Genomic DNA, 20,371 nt, shown 5'->3' with positions numbered 1-20,371 from the left:
TTTAATTAAATTTAAGCATTAAAAAAAACAAATAAATTGAATCGGTACAATAATTAATGAATAAATAAAAATCCATAAACTCTCACTAAAAATACTCGTAATTAAAAAACCCACTCTACATAACCAAGACAGCAGCGAAAACCACAGCAGCCACAGATCCGGCGGCGGAGAATCTATTCAAAACGGCGCCGTTGGTGGCGGGTGCGGGAGCCTCAGAGGGCGGTCCAGAGACTGAAGATGGAGGGATCGCTGGAGATTCAGGGGAAGCGGATGGGGGAGAAGGTGGAGAGCCTGCGGCGGGAGACTGAGAAGGAGCAGCCGACGGTGGAGTGCTCAATGGAGAAGGCGAAGCCTTGGGTGGAGTGCTCGATGGAGAAGGGGCAGCGGCTTTTTTGGGAGAGAACACAGGGGACTTGGCTGGTGACGATGTAGGGGATTGTGCCCTTGTTGAGGCCAACAAGAGAGAAGCCATTAGCACCAAAACGACGCCGCTGAATCTGGCCATTGTTGTAGAGAGAGAAGAGAGAAGAGAGAGAGAGAATTGGCACAAAGAGAGAGAGAGAGAGAGAGAGAGAGAGAGAGAGTGTGTGTGTGGGATTGCGAGGCAGAGTGGTGATGGATAGGTTTAAGGAGAGCAGGGAGAGGGCATTTTATAGATGGAAGGGGAGGACACTTGGATGGGGGATAGACCGTTGGATTATTAGGAGCTTATTTGGACGGTCGAGATTTTAGCCTTTTGAGAGAAGGTCAGTTTCGAGAACGTGTTACCAACTCAGGCCAAACGCGGTTTGTGTACTGGCCTTGTTTTGTAGCCGTTGGATGCAAAGGTTTAGTCTCTAACGGTTAGTTTTCCTACGGTGCAGATGGCAAGTTTGGGTGATTGTGTTTTCTTTTTTGCCAGTGCAAATAGTGGCTTTATGCAACGGATCCTCCTCTTGCAGTTGGAAAGTGTTGCTTTATTTTAAAGAGTTGTGATTGCCAGCACTCCAAAAAAACATCATTTTGCACTTTATATTAAGATGCTATTTTGCTCTTATATTTTTCTAATGGAGCAGTGTAAGATGACTGTTTGCCATATAAATTAAGGGCCGTTTGGTATCATACTTGAATTCAATTTTATAAACTTAAAAACATGTTTTAAGTCCAAAACTTACAAAAAAACTCATTTGGTATGCCTATTTTTTAAAACTCAAACTCAAAAAACACTCAAAACACCCCCCATTATTGCAAACAAAAAAAGTGAGGTTTTAAGAGTTTTTTCTACCTCTCTCTCCTCCCTCTCTCTCTCCACACACACACACTCTCTCTCTCTCCCTTTCGTGGTTGGTGGTTATGAGTCGACATTGTCGTTTGTAGCTCCGTGACGGTCTCCTTCATCCACTACCTCCTTGGTCTGACCCAACCCCAACCAAAATTGATAAATTTTTTTTTTTTTTCATGTTTTGGGTTTTTATGGTTTCCATTGAAACAACATAGATTTTTCCTTTTCTTTTGTTAATTTCAATTTGGTAATATATGGTTTCTGATTTTAATTTCAATTTCAATTTCTTATAGATCTTAAAAATAGTTTTAAATCACTATTTGAAAACTCATATTTTTAAGAGTCATAGTTTGTGAGTTCTAACCAAAAATTTTTTTGAGTAGGATACCAAACATGCCCTAAGTTATTTAAAATAAGTTATTTCACATATAAACTCCACTAATTTTTATTTTTATTTTTTTGTCGTTTGCTAGAGAGGAGGAGGGGGGAGTAATATATTGAGTTGTCTCAAGATTGTCTTCTATGTGAATCAAACACGGATACAATTTAGGGGCTAAAATAAAGAGAGTAGTTGTAACAGCTTGTACCAATGGCTTTATCTATTGTATAAATTAGTTAGGTTTTAAATACTATTCTGTAATATTTTCTCAATTGATTAATAAGAATCATAATTTCCTTTACAGGGGAGTAGAAAAAAAATTTCAAACTCGCTAGACAGATAAAAAAATTGGATTCTTCCTGAAAAATTACTTCAAAATTTTTTATTCTTAACATTTGTGAAAACTTTAAAAATCATTTACCAAAAAGAATTACAAAAAATGAGTTTGTTGTTAAGAGTGTTGTGCATCATTGGATTTCCAATGGCAAGTGACCAAGAAACTCGCTGTCTACAGAACTAGGAGGACAGAACTTTAAAAAAGAAAAGAAAAGAGCAAATTTTAATTTAAACTCAAGTCTGATTAAATATTTAATGTCAAAGCTAATCTCATTTGATGATTTGAGTTTAATAAAAGAACAACTTTTAGGTTCAACTTCAACACAACTAGCTCTGCCCAGTGTGAGGTAGCAATAGCTGTTGGCAGTTGCTAACGACTACTTATTTGTAATTCTGGACCCAATGCAGGGGCTAACTTGAGAATAATCATATGTATCGAAAAAAATATTTAAGAAAACAAATATGTCTCTTTTATATTTCCATATAACTGCGCTACAAATTTAAATTAAATAAAATAAATAAATTGAATTAAATTGATACAAATATTAAATGGATAATTGTAAAAAAAAAAACCCATAAACCCCCCACTCTACATAACCAAGACAGCAGCGAAAACCCCTACGGCCACAGATCCGGCGGCGGAGAACCTATTCAAAACGGCGCCGTTGGTGGAGGGTGCGGGAGCCTCAGACGGCGGTCCAGAAACTGAAGATGGAGGGATCGCTGGAGATTCAGGGGAAGCGGATGGGGGAGAAGGTGGAGAGACTGCGACGGGAGACTGAGAAGGAGCAGCCGACGGTGGAGTGCTCAAAGGAGAAGGCGAAGCCTTGGGTGGAATGCTCGATGGAGAAGGGGCAGCGGGGTGTTTGGGAGAGAGCGCAGGGGACTTGGCGGGTGACGATGTAGGGGATTGCGCCCTTGTTGAGGCCAACAAGAGAGAAGCCATTAGCACCAAAACGACGCTGCTTAATCTGGCCATTGTAGAGAGAGAGAGAGAATTCGCACGAAGAGAGAGAGTGAGGGTCTGAGAGGCTGAGAGGCAGAGAGGCGAAGGATGTGGGTTTAAGGAGAGCAGGGAGGGGGGCCTTTTATAAAGGGGTATGGTGAGAAGACTTGGCTGAGGGATCGCCGTTGGATTATTAAAATCTTGTTTGTGGCGAAATTTAAGGGACTTGACGGTGGAGATTTTCTTCTGATGGCAGGGGTCGGTTTAGAAAACGTGTTACCAACTCAAGGCGAAACGCGGTTTGTTTACTGCGCAGGTTTTATGGCCGTTGGATGAAAAGTTCAGCCTATAACGGTTAGTTTTCCAACGGTGCAGATGGCCGGTGATCTGGTGATCTGGCGATTTGCTTTTTGTCTTTTTCTTCGGCAAGTGCAGATTATGATTTCAAAGCAACCAAATCGTCTCTTTCATTGAAATTGGAGTCAATATATTTCCGCAGTTTCAGGAACATGGGAGAAGAGAAAATCAGTCTCTTTTTGTTTTTTTCTCTTTGGGTTGTGGGCCGAAGCCCACAACGGGAACTAAGTTCACATCATTATGGGCCAATAAATGAAAGAGAGAAGCCCACAACTAATTAAAAGGCTTTTATGTTAAATGACGTGTGCAAGGCCCATATATTTTAAAATGGCCTGCATGCAAATGTAAGGATCCAAATATTACGATAACATAGTTCGGGATAGTAAATGATCTCCTAGGCACTCTTTCCTTATAAGCCGGTTTTGTATTGGAATTTTTTTTACTCATGGGCTCTTAACAATTAGTATAGAAGTCTAGTTTTACCAATTGGGCCAAAACTCCATGAAATGAGAACCTATAGGCTTATCCTTTCTCAATATAGTCGCTCAAAATTGAAATTATCTTCCTTATTTCACCAACCTTTAACTGAATGACTTAAAGTAAATAAATTAGTCAAAAACTGAGTTAATACGATACTAACTACTCATTTGGGGCAACTAGTCACAATGTGGTATCAATAAGTGAACCGTTTGGGCTTTAGATCCTTATTTTAACAATCATCGTGCAAAAAAAAAAAAAGCCCAATCGAAAAAATCCTGTAGCCATCTAATTGTGATAAACTATATAGATAAATACAATATTAACAACAAAAACAATGAAAGTAATCAACATGATATATTAAATGATTAAAGGGTTTCAAGTTCTCTGATTTGTTTTAAGATATAAATGAAATATCCGAATCATGAGACCATATTGTATAATAAACTGAAATAAACGTTTACTATTAAGGATGTTCCTTTTGATGTTGAGCGGAAAACAAACAACGTTTCGGTCTCGATTGTTTTTAGGAAACAAAAACAGAGAAATAAAAGTAAAAGGGTCATAGTCAAAGAAGGGGTGCGAGAAGACTAGTAGGAGGAAAACTTTGGTTTGGGCTTTTGCAACCTCCACGTCGTCGAAGGAGTGTTGTGTTATCCAACCAACAACGAGCATTTTGACCCTCATTTCTCAGTGGATAGGGACACAGACAGAAGAAGAATCTCCTCGACCTTCCTTTCAATTTGTTTCTCTATATTGCTTGCGTGGGTGGCGGCACATGCGTTTTCTCCACTTCTCATCCTTTATTGTCGTAATCCCGTTGTTGCATTGCATCACCTGCCTGTGACTCTACACATAACGTGTACACCAATTACAAGGAACTTCTTTGAATCTTAAGATTAAAAAAAGTCAAAACGTAAACGAGAAACAACTAAACCAAATTCTTGCAGTATCTTTTTAATTTAAGAATAAATATAATTATTAATTAAGTTTATGAAAAGTTATTTATATTTGACAGTAAATTAATTTTGGATGAGGAAATTTAAAAGTATAAAGAAATTCATAAATGATGAAATTTAAAATGACGGAAATTAATATTCTAGAATTTATAAAGTTTCTTGTTTTGGTAACGAATTTAAATATGAAATGTAACCTTTATTTGTAAACGTTTTTTTTTTCTTTTTCCATAAACTCAATGTCTCTTGGAATTTTAAAAATGACAACTTTTTAGATAGAATTTATAGAAGTCTAGAATAATAGCCATACAAATCTTAAGGAAAATTATAAAAAAATTGTATAGAAGTCTTCTGAAAGTCTATACGAAATCTAAAAGTTCCACAAAGTTCCATGAAATTTGGCACTTAAACAAAATATTTTTAAACGCTCTAGAATCCCAATTGACTTTTGTCAAAATCTCAAGTTTATTTCCCTCATCCAAACGCACTGTAAAGGAGATTTGTGAAAACAATTTGAAACCTCAAGGAATGTTAATGTAATTTCCGAAACCTCTGAGAATTTTGTGAAAACACCAAAAATCTCATGGATGTCAGTGTAAATAGCTCTTTGTAAAATTGGTGGGATGTATATGCAACAATGACATGCATGCTTACGTTTTACCGTCATTTAAGCTTTTGCTTAATTAAATTGACGGAATTTAGCCTAAATGAAAAATGGCAACCAACCACAATGGTTAAGTTGCCAATGAGGTCTAACTCAGTGAAAAAAAAACTGTAACTTCTAGTCTAGGGTAGTGATCTCATGTTCGAAGTACATAGTACCTTGGCAATATGTGTGAGAGGAAAAAAAAAATCTATGTACAATTGAAATAAAAAAAGAATAAAAAATTGTAATTTAATGTGCTTTAAACTACTACGCATGAAGATGAAAAATCAGCAATTATTTGAAAAACTCTCTACCAGACTCCTAGCTAGAAAGAACCCACCAAACAACAAAAGTCTAGAAAGCACAATCAAAAACCATTTTGGCAATGTCATCTAAATTGAGGACCTTCTTCCTTTTTTCTCTTTGGGCTTTCTTTTTGAGAATGATCTCCCTTAATTTTTCAAAACGTGCCAATGCTTACAATCAAATTTGTCAAATTCATGTCAAATTGAGGATTGCTTCATCCATTCTGGGGGCATTGTCAATAGAAAACTACTATAAATTTTGACAAGTTTGCCGGTATGGGCAAATTGGCATGTTTTAAAAGCGTAGAGGTGCTCATAACCAAACTAAAAGTTGAGGGATAAATCGGAAGAAAGCCATAAGTTCAAGGTCAATGTTAAAATTTTCCCTATGTAATCTATAATGATGATTCCCGTTTATCCTTTGGAAGGACCAAAATAAAATGAGATGATTAAGTAGTTTTGTTCTTTTCCTATGTTATATTAGTAGCATATATATGGAAGTATGCTCAATACAATTTGAAGATACAAACGAATGGGACTAACAATGTGTTAATCAAACACACAACTAAACTTTGGACCATTCAATTTAAAAGAATAGAAGAATACGTAATATTGAAAAATAACTTGAAAAAAAAGAAAGAGAAATCACTTTTACTTTGGTTTTTTTTTTTGACTCAGTTCTCAAAGATGAGCTCATAAGTTTTGGTGTTATTAGGCAATCTCCAGTCATAGACTCATAGGGCTAAATGTAGTCCAGGGCTATAAATTTAGCCCTCCAAAATATTAATTTTTTTTAAAATAGTGTAGGGCTAAAATTTTTCCATCTCTAGCCATGTAGGGCTATGTTTTAGGGTCCTTCATATTTTTTTATTTTGAGAAAAAAAATATAGTACAACACTCATACATTCAACAACAATGTATTATTTAATTTAATTAAACTACTATTTAGAGACAATATCCACATATGACAGTATACTTTGATAACATTTTAAAAAGCTATTTAAAAAAAAATTATCTTAACGGCTAGCTGACGTCATTAATGACATCAGCGCGCCTTTAATATTGGCTGTTGGATATGCATTTGTACGAGATGTTGCGTGCTCTTGCCCACACTTGATAATTTCTCTTCTTGAAAAGCACATGTATAGGGCCCACAAAAAATTTTGGCCTAGGCCAAAACTGGCTACAATTGACTTGGTTGAAGGGCTAAAGGGCCGAATGTGACCCTCTAAATTTGGCCAAATTTTTTTTTAGCCTATAGTTGAAGATGAATTTTACATTATTTTAGGGCTATATTTGGCCTATGGCCCATAATTGGATATGGCCTTAGGCCATCTCCAACTCAAGGGGTGGAAACCCAAATTATAAGTTTTGAGTCCAAAAAACTTCTCAAACCCATGCATTTTGGGGGGTGGAAATTTAAGGAATCTCAAATTTGAACTGGAATTCCACTCAAATTATTGCCTGGACTGATAACGTTTGTGGGCCCAAAATCTGCTTTTTCTTCTTTGTTTTTTGCCTTCGAAGCCCACGTGAACAACAAAAAGTGCTAGCCTCACGTGAGTTTTGCAACAAGTTGGCCATTTGATTGAATCCCAACGACTACTTTTTCAAAATTATTATGTGCTCTTTTTTTTTTCTTTTTTTTTTAAAACTATTTTATTTTTTTAAATATTCCAATAGCTATAATTTGTGTCAACCAAAAATCTTTTTTTTTTCTCCCTTTTGTTATTTTTTTTCATTCTACTTTCATTCTTATATTTTTTTCATTCTATTTTATACTTTTCTCATTCTTAGCACATTAATTTGTGTCAATTAACAATACAACAACAACCACTTTTATAATTTAAACACACAACATAATTTAAACACACTTACATAATTTAAACACATATGGTGTTGTACTTGTTTTTATTTTTAAGTGAAATTCTATTATGTTTTGGAATTTTAATTTTTTTAGGTTAAAATGTTTAGAAAATTAAATCACAAATGTTGAAACAAAAATAATGTCAAGAAAAATTAACGAGAAAACAAATTTAGGGGTTAATCATTCTTAAACAATTTAATAAAGTTGTGGACTCAAATTATGAGTCTGCAAAGTTGGAGGGAAAAAAAATTTGAGTCCTGAAAATACATGAATAGTTGTATTTTAGAGAGTGGAAATATGAGTTTAGCTCAAACGTAGTTGGAGATGGTCTTATAGGACCAAATGCCATAGAAAACTAACTAGTCCTTGGAGTAGGTCTAGGCCTAGCTATGGTTACCAATCAACACGTTTTGAGCCTACCTTTCTTCCCCATTCTCCGTCCCTACCCCAATGTTAAGTGAGGTAGAGTAGAGCTCTATAATACCATCAAAATAAAATAAAAAAAATAAAAAAATAAAAAGCTATTTTGACGAGTGTGAAATAGAATTTATTTCATCAAAATGCAAATGGACCAACCCCTCCGCTCCGCCCCATCCTCCATACCCCATCCTCCTCCATACCCCATCAATTAATTGTGTAGATAATATATCATCCAAATCTAGGGGCACACAACGGATAAAAAATCTATTGATATAGTATTAGAAAAATTGTATTTATACTACCCCAACTGCTCACTCTACGATCCTTCTAATTTAAGTTCTAATTTCGCAGATATGAATTAGGACAATTGATCAAATTACTAAATCAGTTCCCTTGCACATGAGTTCGATCCCCCTTCCCATCTATATACTAGTTTAGAAACATTGTAAAAATATAGTCCTAATTTTACCATTAACAATATTCTAAAAGCTGCAGGAGGTAAATTTAAATTAAAAAACCTAGCAATCCCACCTACCATGCCGTCCCCCTTTCTCTCTCTCAACCTGATTTGAACTCAAAAGGTTACCCATCATTAAATCGGAAGTTTTTATGTAAAAGAAAGAGAAAGGAGCAAAAAGGACATGGAGAGGTGACCAGTGGAGAAGGGACCGAGGATGTTCTTCTTTAAATTGTTATATTTATCAACAATCAACTTTTTAGTGCACTAGCGTGAGAGCCATTGCAAAGCATTTGTTAAAGCAAGTAAAAGGTCAATCTCATTATAAATTTATAGACCACAAGATGTGAGAGACATGTATTACACGTGATGCATATGCACAAATAAGTTTCTCCTATTTCAATTTCCAACAATCATGTGCATATTCTTGTTTCTTTTATTTGCATCAAATGCATCTTCTGCCTTAAAATAAGAAAAGATTTTCTGCGGTAATCTCAAATTTTTTTTAAAATTTTTAAAATTTTTTATTTTTTATTTTTTCTGTCTTCCTTATCCAAGATAACATAAACTCCCAAACAAACTGGAGGATGGGCACCATAGTGCAGTCGTTAGGGCTTTGCGCCTTGCTAGGAGAGGTCCTAGGCTTGCCCCCGGCATCGGCGTGTGTGTGAGTTTGTAGATTTTTATCGATCCCTTCATTAAAAGAGGCTTTATAAAAAATAAAAATAAAAAATAAAATAAATAAATAAATAAACCACTCCCAAACAAACTGTGGGACTCCCAGGATGGAATCCACCTTTTCTTTTAATAATTAAAAAATAAAATAAGTGAGCCCACAATATTGACCACGGAGTGATAAAGAGTAAGTCAAGAATTTGTGTTTGATTCGCATTTTTGTATTAAAATGTAAATTGAGAGCCTATTGATATTAAAAACTTGAAAATAATAAAGAATTAGTAATTATTTATGCATTTGATGTTCTAGGTTCAATTCTTCTCTTATTTAATATTGCTTGTGTATAAAAAATTCAAAAATAAAATAAATAGATGAGTCATTTTTCCAATATTATCATGCCTTAAATTTTTTTTTTCTAGGGATTTTATAAATTTTTTATTATCAACGAGGAGATCAACATCTTTATTCAATTGAAAAAGAAAGTTCGTACCATGTGATGTGTTTATTGTTTTCTGATTGGTTGGGGACAAAGCTTCGTCACCCGCGAGTAACAAACCTCTCCCTTCTATATAAATCGCCATTGCTTCATAATCTGTTCCCTGTCCACCTTCCTTCGTTTTGCTTCATCTTCTTTCATTTTATAATCTAAAGGGAGCCGTTTTAGTGGGAAGGTCTCAAAAGAGTCTGATTTTGGGCTTTGGCAAGGCTTCTCCAACAATCCCATGGCTTCCATCAACGTCTCATGCCCTTCTACAACTCCCCTTTCACGACCTCAGTGAGCTTTCTTTCATTTCTTCAGCTTTTTATCTGTTGTATTAACCTTTTAAGTTAAAACCCATTTGGGTTTTTGTGTTCTTGATGTTTTGTAGCCATTTTCCTTTACATCTTCTACAGATGTCTTGTTTGATTGAAATTTGCTCATCAAATGTGGACTTGGATTATGGCAAGATGCTAATGCTTTGCTTAATTCTTTGACTTTTATTTATTTATGTTTTTAGCTGTATACTTCATGCTATTATTTATTTTTTCATGGTTTACCATATGTTTGTCATATCATATGATTTGCCTTTAAGAGAACTCTTATTTGTGATTGTTGTTGTGTCTGAGTAGGAATTTTCTCTAGTTGGTCAGATCCAATATTTCGATTAGTTAACAATTTTAAGTGCTCAGATAATGGAAGTTACAAAATAAATAAAAAATTTGGCAGCTTTGTTTGTCTGCTTAGGAAATAGTTTTGGACAACCTTCTTTTGAGAAAAAACAAAATTTTGACTATTTGTTGTGTCCAGCGGTTTCACTCAATTTGAAGGAAACCAAATTAGATAATATCATAAAGTTCTACCCATTTCCGATATACTGGCAAATAAAAACTTTTTCAAAGGCTTTGCTAAGATTGGTTTTGAGATATGAACTCTGAGGACTGCACCTTTTTGCAGAACACATAACCAAATGGGCCCTTTAAGGATTGAACGTTTCAACTGTTACGTTAATGTAACTGATTAATAGTTTAAATACAGTTGTAGTATTCATGTGTATGTTACTTTTTTTTTTTCTTTTCGTATCTCATAAACAAAGCAATACAATTGATGATTGTTTGGGCCATAACTCTTAGGAGAAACTTTAATTTATGGTAGACTTATTTTAAGGTCTGGATTATTCAACAACTGGTTCTCTTCATAAAAGGACGTTCGAATACATTTTATATGCTGAGAAGTTCCTGTCTAGTTAATCTCTTCAACTATTTGTGTTAGCTACACAATCTACTCACACCATTTTGCTATGTTTCGTGTATCCTTTCTCTACCACTATTTTAATCTCTTGGTACTTATTGGCATTCTATTTTATGTAGGGCATGCAAAAATTTTAAATTGTTCAATGGGTTGCATACTCTGAATCTTTCTCTGTCTAATGGGAACACGTCTAGTATAGCCTCGATCCAGATGGGTAGTAAATTTTCATTCAGTAATAAGGGGGTTTCTCGAATTAGAGCTACAATGGTGTCTGAAGAGGGTGACCTTGTTTATACTAACGGCAATGGTGCAGTGACAAATAGTACTCTCATTGATGATCAGTCAGTTGGGATTGAGATACAGCCGGATGCAGTAGCATTTGGAACACTTTCAGCAGATACTGTTCCAACAACTAGTGGTTTTCCAGTTGATAATAATGAATTTGATTTGGATTGCCCCACAAAAGGATTTGCTTCCATCCCAGAGGCCATTGAAGACATTCGCCAAGGAAAGGTTGCTTTTCTTATGTGTTTTTTTTCTTGTCTTTTGGTGGCATGGCACTCTATGTTTGTCCACCTTTTTTTGAAGTATATTTCCATGAGTAATTGAAATTACTATTGCAGATGGTAGTGGTTGTAGACGATGAGGACAGAGAAAATGAAGGAGATCTGATCATGGCAGCACAACTAGCAACACCTGAGGCTATGGCTTTTATCGTGAAGCATAGCACTGGAATAGTGTGCGTGAGCATGGATGGAAAAGATCTGGAGAGGTTGCAATTACCTCTAATGGTAACACAAAAGGATAACGATGAGAAGCTTCGAACAGCATTCACCGTGACAGTGGTAAGTATTCTTATTATTTGACATTTTATTTGAAAATTTTAACTTTTCCTTTCAATATTGTAATTTCAACTTAATGTTGATCTCTTATTTCTAAGGCTACAATAGATTAATTCCTCATCTCAGCAGGGCAGACCTGCAATTTTAAAATTTGAGCTGTCCTATCTTATCATGAAAAAGAAAACAATGATAATACGCTAGTTCTCTTTCTGAAGAGACAGTGCTGAGACAATGCAGTTTGTTCACAATGAATATGCTAGAAAATATGCCAATGTATCATAGGTTTGAACTTAAATGTTAAATGTACTAACATATATTAGAAAATCAATGACCACAACAGTCAGTACAATAACAAACCCATTAAAAAGCTTAAACTATCTTGTTTAGGATATTTACCTGAATTGTCCACTGACAATATTTCCAGTTGACTCAATTGCAGTGTTGTGCTTTATGGAAGGTTTGTAAGTTAGTTGTTGATGTTTTTCATTTGCGTACTTATCTAACTCTTTCTCAACTTTGATTTTGCGTTAATAACTTTTTTAGGATGCAAAAAATGGTACAACCACAGGGGTATCTGCAAGTGATAGGGCAACAACAGTTTTAGCTCTTGCTTCTAGAGATTCAAAACCTGATGATTTCAACCGCCCAGGTCATATATTTCCACTGAAGTACAGAGAGGGTGGTGTTTTGAAAAGAGCCGGACACACTGAAGCATCTGTTGATCTTACCGTGCTAGCTGGATTGGATCCCGTTGCTGTTTTGTGTGAGGTTGTTGATGATGATGGTTCAATGGCTAGATTACCAAAGCTTCGCCAATTTGCACAGCGGGAGAATTTGAAAATTGTATCCATTGCTGATTTAATAAGGTAAAGTTATTGCTCACTTTTGGACAAAATTTACTGTATATTAAGTTAACTGCAGTTGCTCCATGAAAGCCTACATTTTCTCCTGCGACTTTAAATATAGCTAGAATTATTTAACCTGCGGTTTTAATTGTTTTATACCTCGATGAAAGCCTACATTTCACCTGCATTTTCAATGCAATATATATTCATGCACATATTTTATATGCAATAGCTCATAAAGAACAAACATCTTATCTCATGCTTTAACTCATCTCATAGATTCATTGATCCCTATTCTTTTTTCAGGTCAATGTATAAATAAATATATGCATGTATCGACTATTTTCTTTTCAATTTTATACTTACCTTCCATCTTATTTGTTATGGCGTTGCATATTCATTAAAGCATAAACGACTTAACTGATCCAGTGCTCGGATAATGGCAGGTATAGGCGGAAGAGAGACAAATTAGTTGATCGTTCTGGTGCTGCAAGGATACCTACAATGTGGGGACCATTCACAGCCCTCTGTTATAGATCCATCTTAGATGGGATTGAACATATTGCAATGGTTAAGGTAAGCACTGTTTGTTACGTTGGTATTCAATCTATTTTAAATTTGTTTATCTCAGTTACAATGTAAAACAAAGTTATTGGTTGCACTCACTTTTAATACTAGAATACTAGAGTTTTTATACCAAAAATAGTTGTATAGCTGGTAGACAAAGTTGCCTGATGACCAGAATGAAATTATGTCTGAAGCCTAGGCCAATCTGGTCCTGTTAGATCCTTCGCCTGAATGTGGGATCCATAATTTCTTTTTCTTTTTCTTTTCAATACTATAGTAATGTTTAATTTATAACTAAGTTTATGGTATAAGCAGGGTGACATTGGGGACGGACAAGATGTTCTAGTGAGAGTACATTCAGAATGTCTCACAGGAGATATATTTGGATCGGCCAGATGTGACTGCGGGAAACAGCTCGCACTTGCAATGCGGCAGATTGAGGCCAACGGCAAGGGTGTCCTGGTGTATCTACGTGGTCATGAAGGAAGGGGCATTGGTTTGGGTCACAAGCTTCGTGCTTATAACCTACAGGATGCTGGACGTGATACAGTTGAAGCCAATGAGGATTTGGGGTTGCCTGTTGACTCACGAGAATATGGCATTGGTGCCCAGGTACTTCCTAGTAGAAATTCTGTTTACAGGCATTTTGAAAGTAGACTGAATTACTGTTTAAAGTTGGTAATAAATTAACTGAGATTTCTTTATTGAGCTTTCGATTGCTCGGCAATCAATGTTGATTCTGTCTGGCCTCAAATTACATGCTTAAGTTTTGATATTTCGAAACAATTTATTTAGCCATAGAAGTTTGGATCTCATCATAATGTTGTTTAATTAAGTATTGGTCTTTATCTTGCATGAATTCTGTTAAATTTATTGGATAGTTGAAACTCAAATTTGAAGATTTCAAAAGTTTTAATATAGAGTAGTTATGATGAATATTGACAAGTGATTTGTTCTGCAACATATAATAGATTTCGTATTGCATTCAAGAGTTGAATGAATGTTGGTTTCTACAAGTTTGAAGGAAAAACTTACTCTCAGAGACTCAGTTTTAAGGAATTCCTACAGTAAATTAGTTGAGAAAATGCTATTTGCCTCAATGAATCTTTTTATTATTTCATAGAACTGTGAACTTTATCCTGTGACTATCTTTTTAAACCCCGAATACTTGCATGTTCAAGAGTACCTTTCTCTTGGTAAAACTGAACTATTGGCTTATTCATTGCAGATACTAAGGGACCTTGGTGTTCGAACAATGAAGCTGATGACAAACAACCCTTCCAAGTATGTTGGGCTAAAGGGTTATGGTTTAACAGTTTCGGGCAGAATACCATTAGTAACTCCCATTACTAAGGAGAACAAGAGGTATTTAGAGACTAAACGTGCTAAAATGGGTCACATCTATGGGTCGGAATTTAGTGGCCCCTTGAGTAGTCTTATTATTGGCAATGGGAAACAGAATGTTGATTCCACAACTGATGTCATTTCAAGCTCATAAGCCTGGTTACCTGCCCATGCCGACACAGTTCGTCTGAGATGCGTAGCAGAGAGGTCTTGTTGTCATCCCATAGCTTACTATGATTTGATTAATTCTTTGGATTCAAGACTCAAACTAAATTGGGAGCCTTCCTCACAAGCTTAGTACAAAATTTCATTAAAATTCTGTAACTGCATTGTAATGCTAGGCGCATTCTGCAGCATTTTTCATTTTTTCTGTAAGTTGTAGCACAGGCAGATATACTATTTTGGCGACTTATGAATTTGTTAGAATTAATTTACTAAGGTCAAGGTGTAAGAATGCACTGCATTTACAAAATATAGCATTGTTGTAGAACTTCGTAATTTGTAATTTTTGTTACGTTGAAAGGAATTGAATCCTTGACCGATCATTTCAAAGGAAAATGTAATAAGCCTATCTGTAGGGTTAATGTATTAAAACTCACAAGAATGAGTATTTAGTTTCAATGGATTGTGCATGGTATACAATTCTAGATCCTTCTTTTTCGTTATTGAAATTTTCGAATGACTATGCATATACAACACAACTTTTCAATTGAGGGATCAATCAAATAAATTTATTTGATGAACATTCTTGTTGGGTCCTTACGCATTGCATTTCAATGATTCAAACATTCTTATGCGGTCCTAATGTTAATGACAAATTCTCAATTGTTTTAAATTAATTAATTGTTGGTATTTTCCCTTTTTCTTCTATAAGCCTGAAAAATAAAAATAAAAAATTAGTGAAATACCCATTCCTAGACATGAAACTATAAATATACCCTACACTATTTAATACATAGAAACACACCCAAAATAAACCCTAAAATTGACAGCTGGAGATTTTTGGATTTATTTTCTATGTTAGATTACGGTTTTGACCTTTTGGTTTGAATTTTTTGAAACATACCCAAAACTCGCCAGCTAGGATAGGAATTTCTTGAAACTTACGTTGGTGACCTCATAATTGAAACCTGTTTGGCAGTCAGCAGATCGAATATTCCAAACGAGCTTCGTTCACCTCTTCGAACGAAGCTCAGTATGATGTGGTTCCAGATCTTCTTTTTCGATTCATCTGAGCTCAGTATGGTGCCGATTGGAGTTCTATTGCTTCAATTTTTATCTTTCTTGTTTGATTTGGTAATTTTTGGATTGATATTGCGCTGCTGCATGAGACTCGATTGGAGCTTGGTGCGATCTGTGGTCTTCGATTTTGAGGTATTTGTTTTTTTCTTGTGAATTGATATTCATTTTTTGAGGTATTCGATTATATTGTAGTATGATTTTTGGTGATTTCATGTTCGATTAATTAAGTTGCTGATTAGGTTTTCGTTTCTTTTTGTTTATAATTTGGATTGATTTCAGATTCGTTTTGATTGTGGATTTGCTCTTGTGTTTTGGTTTGAGCTGTGGTAAAAAATTTGTGATATTTGATTTAGTTTTCATATTGAGGTATACTTTTTCAGTTGAATATGAGTATATTCGTGTTTTTTGTGTTTATGCACTATTGGTTATTGAGTCGACTATAATTCACTGTTAATGCTAGTAGTCATGTTTGTTTTGCTTGTTTTATTTTGTTGTAGAGATATGGATGATTCGAGAGTGGCGAAGTGCACCTATGGTATTGGAACTTTAATGCTTATTTTTACTTCAATTACTACTTTTGATTGGGTGTCCAACAAGTTGTGTAGTAGGTTTAAGCTTAAGTTAGGTTATTTTGAGTTGAGGTACTCTTTTACGGATTGCTACAATTGTTTATTGGAATCGGATGATCATTTGAAAATCATGTTTATGGTATGTAGACTGATGAAGGATCAATTAATTCACATTGCTGTTAGGGATAGGGCTGTAGTGAATCATGTTCAAACTGTTAATACGAACATAAATGCTTCTCCTTTTTTATTGGAGGCTGTTCCTAACAATGACAGTTTTGCACAACATGAGGATACATGTAAAGATTCAAGTCAAACTGGTAGTATTGTTGATTCAAGTGCAGCTTCTTCTTCTTGTTTGAGTATGGATTTTGATGGTATTAGTAGTGAGTTTGGAAATGAATATTTAGGCAAATATGGTAGTTGTGGAGGTCGTAAGTATTTGTCTACTGATTGGGAGGGTTATATTAGTCATGAGGGTCAGAAGTTTAAGGGTGGAGTTTGTGAATTCCGTGATAAGTTGGCTAAGTACTCGATTGAGAATGGTTTTAAGATGAAGTATTTGAAAAATGAGCCTCGTTGTGTTACTGTCGTGTGTGCTAAGAAGGAATCAAATGGCTGTGAGTGGCATGTGCATGCTGTTAAGTCCAATGTAAATGGAATTTTTTATATTAAGAATTTAAATAACACACACAGTTGCAATGGTTTGATTCGTGAGAAGAGAAATAAGGCAATGGGGTCTTGTTTGGTGTCTTCAATTGTCAAAGATAAAGTTCGTAGCAATCCTCTGGTAAGGGCTATTGAGTTGATTATTGATTTGAAGGAAAATTATGGATTGGATATCCCTTATCATGTTGCGTGGTATGGGAAGGAGTCGACTACCAAGGATTTACATGGTGATGAGGAGTTGTCTTATGCTCACCTGCCTTGGTATGTGGATGTTTTGAAGGCCAGCAATGTCGGATCTCATTGTGTGCTTGACTGTGGCGAGGATGGTTCTCGTTTCCAGCGGATCTTTATATGTTTTAAGGCCTCCATTGTTGGTTTTCGATGGTGTAGGCCTATGCTGTTCATTGATGGTACTTTCGCCACAAACAAGTACAAAGGTACTTTTCTAAGTGCTACTGCAAAGAATGGAAATAAAGGTATGCAGTGCATTTTTTTTTTCACTGCTGTTGTTACAATTTTTTGTACCTATTATGTAGTTGTTGACTTCCATTGAGTGATATGAACAATGTAGTTATGCAAATGTAAATGCTGTAGTTGTTGACTTCCATTGAGTGGTATGAACAGTTTTTATACTGTTCATACCCTGCATCTTAGTATTTTTATGCATTGTAGTTTGACTCTGCTTCATGTTGTAACACTGTTAGCTCTTGCAATATTCAAACTAACTAATATAGTTCTCTGTTTCTTGTAGAAGTATTCGCTTTTGCCTTTGCGATTGTATCCGGTGAAACTGTAGACAATTGGAGGTCATTTCTGCAAAGGATATTTGAAGTCTTGGTGGATGAAGGTAGGCTACTTACATTCATTTCTGATAGGCATGGTGCTATTATCGATGCTGTTAGGACTGTTTTTCCTGCTTCTGCCCATGGTTTTTGTCTATATCATTTGAAAGAGAACTTGGAAAAGAAGTATCTGCATTCTGTTGGTTCCTCTTTCAAGGATCATATTTTGTGGCTTTTTTCTAAGTTGTTATATGCACCGACTGTTGAGGAATATCAAGATACGTTGAAAAAATTAAGAGATGATGGCGGTTCAACAATAATTGATAAGATTTTGGTTGATCTCCCTATCCAAAATTTTGCTAATGCATTTTTTCCGGGAAAGAGGTATGGGGAGGTTAGTAATGCCTTGTCCGAGTCGTTTAATTCATGGGTTAAGGATGTAAGTAGGCTTCCAATTTATGAGATGATTGACACTATTAGGGTCAAAATGATGGAGATGATCTCTAGGAGGAAGCTTGCATCTGAGAAATGGTGTAGTGTTTTGTGTTAGGTTATTGAGGATGAGTTGGAGAATTTAGCTGCAAAGGGTCGTCATTTGAGGATATGTCACGCGAGTGAATCTATATTTAAAGTTCATGTTGATTTTAGTGTTATGGTCAATTTGGACGAGAGGTTTTGCTCCTGTTATCAGTGGCAATTGCTTGGGTTTCCGTGTCAGCATGCTATTCAAGTTATCCAACATGCCGGGTTATGTTTGTACAACTTTGTTGATGAGTATTACAAGGCAGACTTTTATAGGGCTACTTATGCAACCCTTATATTTCCCATACCTGATATTGAGAAGCCTCCTCCTGGAGATGTTTTTATTCTACCTCCTCATATAAGAAAGCCTCCGAGACAAGCTCCGACAAAACGCTTCAAGTCAAGCAGTGAAACTAAAAGGCAGGTGAAATGCAAGAGATGCAGATCTTGTGATCTTCATAATAGGACTTGCAAGGCTCCTATTTGATGTAAAGGTTCTAGAGTATAAAGACTTGAATGAGAGTAGTTAGTTTTTAAGTAGTTAAAGTGCTATGTGATTGATTAATGACAATCATAGTTGAAAGGAATAGAAATTGATATGCAAGTTGTTAATACGGTGAAATAGCAGTTACTGCATATGAATACTCTTTGAATTTTGGTATTAATATATAATATTTACCATTTTTGGTATTTTACAAATTTTGGTTTTGAAGTTTGATATGAATTAAGCATTATTTCTGTTTGAGTGATCTATAAATTAACTAACACTGTTTAACGCGCGTTGTTTACATCATTGTTGAAATTAAAAGATAGTTCTATGACATGGTATTAACAATTTATTTCTATCAAATAGCATTAACATTGTTTTAGAGTGCGTTGTTATTTGTTGTTCACCTTTTTAGTTCTTTTAGTGTTATGGAGACCATCATGTCAGGTTACATACACTGTTAATTCACGTAAATAAATTGGTTTTTGAATAAGTACATAACTTGAATTTTAAATTCACTTAACTTCAATGTTCTAAACCTACACAAGTCCTAAGAAACTACAATATAAGCAAGAATTTTGGCAAAATATTTGATTACAACTTTCATTCTTTTGCATTTCTCTCTTCTCTTTCTTTGATGGAAATCCAACTTCTTTCATTGCTCATAATTTTCATGAGGACTTCTTTTCTCATTTCCCAGACCTTTTCTTTGTTGAAATCTAATTCTATTTGTTGGTCTTTGGAAAGCTGCTTCATGAAGTGCATGACAAAGACGCCACAATCATTGCTGCATAATAGAGATAGCATCCAGGAGTTAGTTCAGTATTTTTTTAGTTGAAGAGGATTAAAGTTTCACTGTTATTGCGTAACTTACGAATTGTTTGCTTGTTGGGGACATTCTTTGTTCTCAGTCAGCTTGAAGCTAGTAGTATCATGACGAATCAGATACTTCAATGTCTGAGCACATTCTGGTGTAAGTTTGATGCTGACAAGTATTTTTGCTATCATTTTAGCTGAAGCTTCATTCAGCTCTCTCGGCTTCTTGGCATTCAAATAAGGAATTTGGACGAGTTTTGTTTTCAGTGATGCTGCAACACATTCCTTAAGAAGACAGAGGAATATATTTGCTGTCTCAACCTGCATCATAGTCAAGTATATGCTTAGTTTCCTTTAAATTTAGTGTCCTATGTATTAACAGTGTTAATCACCAATCTTACTTACCAAAACAATTACCTTTTTGTGATAATATTGGAGAGTTTGTTCTAATGTCCCCTTGAATGAGTTGAAGTGTGTCCATTTTGCTGCACCGGTGTCTAAGACAAGCGGCGTACGGTGGTTTTCATTTGTAATTGGTATGAACACTCTATCAACTTTTCCAATATTTTCTAGGAGTGGCATATAGAAAGCATGATATGTCAGCTTGTATGAAGCACCTCGCAAAAACATATGCAAAAGTCATGTGTTGGTGATTAGTGAGCATGTTGATGATATAAATTTGATGTATTAGATGTGATCTTACATAGTATTGGCAGACAAATATGCATTTTTTTTGTTTCTGAGGGTTCTGCTTTGCATCATCATTAAGTGTCTCTCCATAAGCATCGATGATTAGTGCAGAAATTAGATCATCTCCCATCAGCTTTTCAATGTTGTGCTTGTACAATATTGTCCTATTGTGTAGGTAAAAACGTCTT

The 20,371-nt window shown here is 35.3% G+C and overlaps 4 protein-coding genes across 4 annotated transcripts; 2 read left to right on the top strand and 2 right to left on the bottom strand.

The window, feature by feature from the left end:
- LOC18767063 (classical arabinogalactan protein 1) lies at positions 25-613 on the bottom strand. The gene has a single exon (XM_007200616.2). The coding sequence runs from the start codon at positions 503-505 to the stop codon at positions 116-118; it is 390 nt and encodes a 129-aa protein (XP_007200678.1). The 5' UTR covers positions 506-613; the 3' UTR covers positions 25-115.
- LOC18767803 (classical arabinogalactan protein 1) lies at positions 2,566-2,955 on the bottom strand. The gene has a single exon (XM_020570984.1). The coding sequence runs from the start codon at positions 2,953-2,955 to the stop codon at positions 2,566-2,568; it is 390 nt and encodes a 129-aa protein (XP_020426573.1).
- Positions 9,635-15,051, top strand: LOC18767804 (bifunctional riboflavin biosynthesis protein RIBA 1, chloroplastic). The gene is made up of 7 exons (XM_007199131.2): positions 9,635-9,857; positions 10,931-11,324; positions 11,435-11,656; positions 12,197-12,519; positions 12,945-13,074; positions 13,381-13,677; positions 14,294-15,051. Exons 1-7 carry the CDS (start codon positions 9,805-9,807, stop codon positions 14,561-14,563), a joined length of 1,689 nt encoding a protein of 562 aa, XP_007199193.2. The 5' UTR covers positions 9,635-9,804; the 3' UTR covers positions 14,564-15,051.
- LOC109950842 lies at positions 16,153-18,677 on the top strand. The gene is made up of 3 exons (XM_020570983.1): positions 16,153-17,362; positions 17,638-18,107; positions 18,219-18,677. The coding sequence occupies exons 1-3, from the start codon at positions 16,153-16,155 to the stop codon at positions 18,675-18,677; spliced, it is 2,139 nt and encodes a 712-aa protein (XP_020426572.1).

Source organism: Prunus persica, chromosome G8, assembly GCF_000346465.2.
Source record: "Prunus persica cultivar Lovell chromosome G8, Prunus_persica_NCBIv2, whole genome shotgun sequence".
Classification (NCBI taxonomy): Eukaryota; Viridiplantae; Streptophyta; class Magnoliopsida; order Rosales; family Rosaceae; genus Prunus; species Prunus persica.
The sequence above is the reverse complement of the archived record's forward strand: the minus strand, read 5'-3'. Positions and strand labels throughout refer to the sequence as shown.